An 8,317-nucleotide genomic window follows, 5' to 3' on the forward strand; every position below is an offset into this window, starting at 1 on the left:
AGTGCCTCTTCTGTTCTAAGCACAGGGCGATTCAAGGTTCAATGAGAGGCAGCTAGTCTTTGGTAAACATCTAACTTTTCCAACTCAGTTACATCTAAGTTTTTGGTATATATATAAAAAAAAAAATCCTCCAGTGAAACATGAGAATTAGATAAAGCATTCTTGCATCGTGATGGCTGTTGAAAGATTAAACAAAGGGCGCACGTTTGCAAGAATGCAAACACACGCCTTGCCCTGACTGTTAAGAAATGTAATATATAAGCCACCCTCCCTGACACTTCTCTTTCAAAAATGTACGTGATCAACAGCACTGGGCTGTCAACAGGACTCCACGAAGGTGGCTCTTACTTTCCAGCGGAGCAAGAAACAGAAGTGGGCAGCCCGCGGGTGAACTTGGGAGTCCGTCCCTCCAGCCCAAAGCCTCCCCTGGACTCGGCACCGGCTGAGGGAGTGAGACACGGGTCCCAGAGGGGATTCTGGGGCTGACACGACTCACCTCGCCAACTTCTCCAGGCTCGCGGCGCCCCGGCGGCCGGCTCGGGGGCGCGGACGCGGGGGCCGGCGCCGCCGAGCGCGCGGACCGGCCCCCGGGAAGGCGCCCGGGCCCGGGAGGCGCGCGGGGGCCGACGCGGGGTGGCGCTGCGGGGCGGACGCGGGGCGCGCGGGCGGCGCGGGGGGCTCGGCGCGGCTGGCGCGCAGAGACAGCAGCGCGAGCAGCAGCGCGGCCAGCGCGAGCAGGAGCAGCGCCGCCGCCTTGCTGCGGAGCTTCATGGTGCGGCGCGGTGGCGGCGGCCCCCGGGCGGCGCGGCCCCTCTGCGCATCGCTGCGCGCCGGGCGGCTGCGGCGGGGCCAGCGCAGTAGAGCGGGGCGGCCGCCTCCTCTGCCCGCCCGCCGGGGACTGGGGTCCGGGCGGCCGGCCGGCGGGCGGGCGACGAAGGAGGAGGAGGACGAGGAGGGGGCGGGAGGGAAGGAGGAGGCGCGAGCGGGGCTCGAGGAGGAGCGGCCCGCGTCTACCGTACTGTGTGGAGTAGCCGCCCGTCCACCCACCCGGCAGCAGCCGGGAGACTGGCGCTTCGGATTCAGGTAGGGCAGCCTCAATACCTCTTCATTCATTCATTCATTCATTCATTCATTCATTCATTCTTTAATTCATCCTTCCATCTACTCGTCCATCCATCCATCCATTCATTCCCTCCCTAACCATTCCATTTCCTCCCTTATTTGGTCACTCACTCACTTACCCTCCGGTTGCATCTCATTATTGTATGCATTCTCCCCATCATTTATTTTTATCCGTCTTTCCACACACCCGTGCACCTATTTATACACTTCCATTCAGGCAGGGGCATCTCTGTTCTGTTTGCCCAATGCAGGGCCTGGCACTTGGTGGATATCTGTTGAACCAAATCACTCCAGGTCCACGTAGTCTAAAGAAGTCATAGAAAAAATTTCAAAGTCTGGGTTTAAAATCTGACTCAGTCTCCTACTGGCTTAGTGATCCTGAGCAAGTGGCACAATTAGAACCTTCATGTCCTTGCATGCAAACTGGGAATGATAATACTGCTCTCCACAGCGGCAGTATTATCATTAAATTTAAAAACACATTCAAAGAAACTAGCACAGTACCTGGCTCACAATAGGTGCCCAATAAAAGCTCTGTGATAATCACTACAATAAAACGTAGCTTATCATAAATATGTAAATGCAAATATTTTTTCTCTCTGACACAGATTTGAGATAGAGTAATAACTTTACCCCCAACGTACAAATAGAGTCTTGTGACACCTTCACAGCTATAGTCACCAGATTAAGTTTTAGAACTTTCCAACTATTCTTTCAGGGCATCTCCAGTCACAAATCTGAAGCATTAGGACACAAAGTGTTATTCACTATGAACTGCCAGCCAATGTTCTATTAACTCTCTTTTCAGCATGGCCAAAGAAGATCAGTTATAACAATGTCTCTGAGTTTCTACCAGATTCCATGTTGACTTATAGATCATTAATTTTTTAAAAAAAAATTTTAACGTTTATTTATTTTTGAGAGAGAGAGACAGAGACAGAGCCTGAGTCGGGGAGGGACAGAGAGGGGGAGAGACAGAATCTGAATCAGGATCCAGGCTTCGAACTGTCAGCACAGAGCCTTATATGAGGCTCGAGCTCACGAGCTGTGAGATCATGACCCGAGCCGAAGTCGGCCGCCCAACCAACTGAGCCACTCAGGCACCCCATAAATCATTTCAAAGTCAATTATATTCCTGGGTAGCCTGGGTTGCTCAGTTAGTTTAACTCCCCACTTCAGCTCAGGTCATGATCTCACGGTTTGTGGGTTCAAGCCCTGCATCGGACTCTGCTGGCAACTCAGAGCCTGGAGCCTGCTTCAGATTCTGTGTCTCCTTCTCACTCTCTGCCCCTCCCCCACTCACTCTCTGTCTCTCTCAAAAATAAACATTAACATTTTTTTCTTAAATTCAATTATATTCTGAATCATTCTTATATTAACATTATATTTTAATTATTTGGGATCCCACTGTATTTAAAATTTTAGGAATGAGAATGTTTACTAACCTGGAAACTCTTCAAAGCAGGCACCACGGAAATGGCAGAGTGCAAGGTCAAGCGTAGGCTACCATTGGTTCTCTATGAGGGTGAGGTACCATTCCAATAGGAGGCATCTGGAAATGTGAAAAGGATGTTTTGGGTTGTCACAATGATTGGCTGGTTCTACTGTCATATGCTAACCCTCTTACAATGCTCAGGACACAATAGCACAACAAGAATTGTCCTGGGCCAAGTGCCGACATGGACGCCTTGCAGAGAAATGCTGAGCTATGCTAAAGCTTGGTGTATAGGCCTTTCAGATTTAGAAATGGCCACCGTCATGTTGCTATGTGGCCCAGTGAAGCAAAAACTCCCATACTCTGTCTTACCGCCTCTCTTCTTCCTCAAGGAGGACACATACAACAAGGATAAAATTAGGCATAGGGACAATGAAGTAGCACCTGGGGTTTTAGCCTCAAACACCAAAATGGAACTTGGGATAATTAGGCTTGACCAAACAGAGGACTTAATTTTCTTAAACTCTACTGACTTACCTCCTTCTTCTAAATCCATACTCAACTTTTGGATTTCACTGCTCTGATTGGCGGAGAAGTACAACTTCTGACATCATGAAAAAGGGGTTCCAGACTCCATATCTATCTATGGCTCACACAACTTCTCGCTTGGATGTTTAATGCACAAAATGCTTGTTTATTTGACCCCCACCCTCACTCCTGAAATCTGTTTCTCCTCCTGGAGTTTTGATATCTCTAGACACTTAGTTGCTCAAGCCAGAAATTAGGTGGCAGTCATCCTTGATTTCTCTGTTTCCCTCACCTCCTGCATTAGTTACCTATAATCTATTATTAGTTATTATTATCTGTTGTTCATAACAAACTACTCCCACATTTGGTAGCATAAGATAATGCACATACTATCTCATAATTTCTGTGTGTGAAGAATCCAGAACACCTTAGGTAGGTCCTCTGCTTCACAAGCTCTCACAGGGCTGCAATAAAGTGTTGGCTCAGAACTGTGGTCTCATCTGAAGGTTCAACTGGGGAAGGATCCACTTCTAAGCTCCCGTACATGGTTGCTGGAAGAATCCAGTTTCTTTCTGGCCAATGAACTGAGAGTCTCTGTTCCTTGCTATCTTTTGGCCAGAAGATGCTCTCTGTTCCTTGTTGGGTGACCCTCTCTATCAGCAAAAGCCTAAGCCTGTAAGAAGAGTCAGAGGAAGGATGCAGCAATACAAAAGTCACAGTCTTTTATAACCTAATTTCAGAAGTGACATTCTGTCACTCTGTCTTGTTCTTCTTGCTAGAAGCAAGTCATTAAATCTCATTCATACTCAATAGGAGAAGATTACACAAGGGCTGGAATATCAGGAGGCCAGGATTATTGGGAGTCATTTTAGAAGGCTGCCTTTCTCACCTCCCATATCCAGAGAACGAGCAAATTCTGTCAAAGCTACTTCTAAAATATGATTGCCATCTGTCCAGCTCTCTCCTTCTGAATTGCCAATCATGATTGCCTGACAAGACCAAATGTTGATAAATTCTTAATAGCCTCATTCCTACCATATTCCATATAAATTGTGACAACTCTACTCCCCACCCCCCCAGTCTCCACCCCTGTTACATGATGTGGCTATTTTACAGCCTACATGCAATAGCAATTACCTTCTAATTATTCTCCTTGTTTCTTCCCATGCCTTCTTCCAAGTTTTAAGACAGGACGACTTTTTTTAAGAAACATAAATTGAATCTTATTTGTCCCCTGTTTAAAACTCTGCAGTGATTCTTCATGGTTCTTTGAATAAGTCTGAACTCCTTACCATAGCATCTAAATCCAGCATGATCTGGCCCCTGACTGCAGCTCCAACTACATCCATCCTGGGGCCCCTTTCAGCTCCAGTGGCTTTCCATCAGGGCCTCTACCATTCCTGGCTTTTCCTTGCTTCAGTGTCTTTGTGCTTGCAGTTCCTTTTGCTGAATCCAGACTCTGGAAGGCACTTCAATATTTAGATCTTGGCCCAAAGCCACCTCCTTAGCAAGACTATTGCGGACTTCCTTTTTTAAGGAGATAGTGTTCCTCCTATTACTATTTGCCCATTTTGTTTCCTATACAACACTTACTACCAATTGTATGTGTGTGTATACATACATAGACGCACACACATACACATATATGAACACACACAGATACACATTACACATACATATATATATGTTTATATGTTTTCAAGTGATTATTTATGGACAGTAATATATATGTGTATATATATATACATATATATATATATATGTATATATATACATGCATATATTTTAAGAGAAGGAGAGAGAGAGATTGAGCAGGGGAGGGGGCAGAGGGAGAAAGAGAGAGAGAGAGAGAGAGAGAGAGAGAGAGAGAGGGAGAGAGAGAGAGAATCTTAAGCAGGCTCCACACTCAATGCAGAGACCAACATAAGGCTCAATCCTACTACCCTCACATCATGACTTGAGCTGAAATCAAAAGTTGAACACTCAACTGACTGAGCCACCCAGGCACCCCTAGCATATATAGTTCTTAATTGTATAACTGGATATACCACAAAAACCAAGATATAGAACTTTTCTAACATCTCGGAAGACTCTTTATGCCCTCTCCCAAGGGGCTACATTCAAGGATAATAATTACTCTAGCTTCTATAATCCTAGATTAATTTTGTCTTCTCTTTGAAACATTATATAAATAGAACTATATGATATGTATGCTCATTCAACATATTGTCTGTGAGGTCAATTCATTTTTTCCATGTATCAGTTGGTTTGCTTGTATATATGTTGGTTTGTTTGATGGGTAATATTCCATTATATGAATATACCATAACTTATTATTTTTTATTCATTTTATTATTTTTATTTTATTCATTTTTACTATTGAGAAATTATTTCCAGCTATTATGAACATTTTGTACAAATCTACTGCTGGACATAAACACACATCTCTTTTGATTATGTGTCCTAAAGTGGAATTTCTGGGTCATACGGTGGGCATTTATTTAGTTTTAGATGCGCCAAATGGTTTCTGAAAATGGTTGTACCAATCTGCCCTCCCAATAGCACTCCAATTTACTCCACATACCCACCTATACTTGATCTTGTGTGCTAATCCAGTTTTAGCCATGCTGGTGAGTGTGTAAAATCTTGTGTTACAGTTTGAATTCTCATTTCCCTTGAACACCTTTTACATATTTATTGACTATTTGGGTATCTTCTTTTGTGAAGTGCCTCTTTGGGTCTTTTGCTTATTTGGGGGTGGGGGTTAGGGCATTTGTCTCTTTCTTATTAATTTGTGGGAGTCCTTTACATATTATTACTATATTACTATATTACTTTTGTCAGATATACATTTTGCAAATAACTTCTCTCTATGTGGCTTTTCCCTCTTTTAATGGTATCTTTTGATAAAGAGAAGTTCTCAATTTAGTGAAGTCCAATTTTTCAATCTTTTCTTTTATGTTTGGTATACTTGGTGTTTTGTCTAACAAATGTTTGCCTTAGTCACAAAGAAATTATTTTATTTCATTCTAGTATATAGTTGTATGATAGTACTTTCTCTGATGATGGAAATGTTTTATGTCTACACTAAATGTTGTATATCTACACTATATTAATATGGTAGCCATTGGCCTCATGTGGCTATTGAACACTTAAAATGTAGCTACTATGATTGGGGAACTGAAATTTTTATAATTTTATATAAATAGTCATATTGGGCTAGTGGCTGCTATATTGCATACTACAGTTCTAGACATTTTATTGTTCTAGTTTCCACAAGTAGGTATACAACTCATTGTGGGTTATTTTTGTGTATGTGTGTTTGTGTAAAGTATAAGGTAAAGATCAGGATTATATTTTTCTATATGGATACTTAATTGGCCCGCTTGTTGAAAAACCCACCTTCTCTCCCAGTGCATTCCCAATAACTTTTCATAAATCAGGTGAACAGACTGTAACAGAAATGAAGAATGCCTTTGATGAGCCCATCAGCAGACTAGACGCAGCTGAGGAAAGCATCTCTGAGCTTACAAACATGTCAATAGAGACTCTTAAAACTGAAAATAAGACTGAAGGAACAGACAACCAAGACATGTGGGATATCTATAAAAGGTGTAACACACATGTAGTGGGAATACCAGAAAGAGAACAAAAGAAAGAAAGAAGCAGAAGAAATTTTATAAGCAAAAATGACTGAGAATTTTCTCCAAATTCATGTCATAAAGCAAACCACAGGTCAAGGAAGCTCAGAGAACACCAAGCAAAATAAAGGTCCGAAAGACTACACCTAGGAATATCATATTCAAGCTGCGTAAAATCAAAGATAAAGAAAAAATTTTGAAAGAGGCCAGATATAAAGAAATGTTCTAACTATAGAAGAGCAAAGATAAGAATTATGTCCAGCTTCTCCAAAACCTTGCAGGCAAGAAAAGAGTAAGTGTAATACATAAAGATTTATAAGAAAAATTTACCAACCTAGAATTCTGTATCCTCATAAATTATCTTTCAAAGGTGAAGGAGAAACAGACTTTCTCAGAAAAACAATAATTGGTAGAATTTGTTGCCAGATCTGCCATACAAGAAATGTTAAAAGAGTTTCTTCAGAAAGAAGGAAAATGTGGGTCCCTGGGTAGCTCAGTCAGTTAAGCTTCTCACTTTGACTCAAGTCATGACCTTGTGGTTTGTGAGTTCCAGCTCCGTGTTTGGATCTGTGCTGACAGCTCAGAGCCTGGAGCCTGCTTGGGATTCTGTGTCTTCCTCTCTCTTTGCCCCTCCCCCGTTCACACTCTGTCTCTCAATATAAATAAACGTTAAAAAAATTTTTTTAAAAAATAAAGAAGAAAGAAAGAAAGAAGGAAAATGATGTAGGTAAGAAAAAAAATCAGATCTACATAAAGAAAGGAAGAGCATCTTTGATGCTTAAAGAGGGAATAAGGTAAAATAAAAACTTTTTTTTTCTTATTCTTTATTGATCTTAAAAAGGCCAGTTTGTTTAAAATAATAATAGCAATAATGTGTCTGATGCTTAGAGGTATGTATAAGTGACATGAATGGCAGCGATAATAAAAGGAATGGAAGGAGGGCATTAGAAATATTTTTTTACTGTAAGGTACTTACACTACTTGTGAGGCAGTATAGTGCTGTTTAAGAGCAGACTTGGATTAGTTGTAAATGTATATCGCAAATCCTATTTTTAGAAAGAAGTATAATTGATATGCTAAGGGAGGAGGGAAAATTTAATTATGTAATACACTTGACTAAAACCACAAAAAGCAGAAAGGGAAGAGAAAAAAACAGGAATAAATGAAAAGTGCAATGAATCAAAAACAGTAACAAATATAATACATTTTAATCAAACTATATCAATAACTGCTCTAAATATCAATTGTCTAAATACACTAAATAAAAGAGATTTTCAGTGTGAATCAAAAAACAAGACCCAACTGTATATTATATGTAAGAAACCCACTTTAAATACAAAGACATATAAAGATTAAAAGTTAAAGGATGGAAAAGCAAAGGGGTGGAGAAAGTTATACCATGCTAACACTCATCAAAAGAAAGCTGGAGTAGCTACATTAATTTCAAAAGAAGCAGATTTCAGAGGAAGAAAATTATCAGGGGTAAAGAAGGAAATTACATATTGATATACGGGTCAATTTTTTAAGAAGACATAACAATCCTTAATGTGTATTCATCTAAGAAAAGAGCATCAAAATACTTGAGGCAAAA

At 41.3% G+C, this 8,317-nt stretch overlaps 1 protein-coding gene across 1 annotated transcript in view; it reads right to left on the minus strand.

Moving 5' to 3' along the window:
- Positions 1 to 905, minus strand: part of GXYLT2 (glucoside xylosyltransferase 2) — a 98,830-nt gene extending 97,925 nt beyond the window's left edge. Inside the window, exon 1 of the mRNA XM_058726215.1 lies at positions 497 to 905. Coding sequence (XP_058582198.1) covers positions 497 to 771 — 275 coding nt within the window. The 5' untranslated portion in view covers positions 772 to 905. The remainder of the gene's footprint in view (positions 1 to 496) is intronic.
- Between the last annotated feature and the right edge of the window lie 7,412 nt (positions 906 to 8,317).

The sequence above is a fragment of the Neofelis nebulosa genome, chromosome 4 (assembly GCF_028018385.1).
Source record: "Neofelis nebulosa isolate mNeoNeb1 chromosome 4, mNeoNeb1.pri, whole genome shotgun sequence".
NCBI lineage: Eukaryota > Metazoa > Chordata > Mammalia > Carnivora > Felidae > Neofelis > Neofelis nebulosa.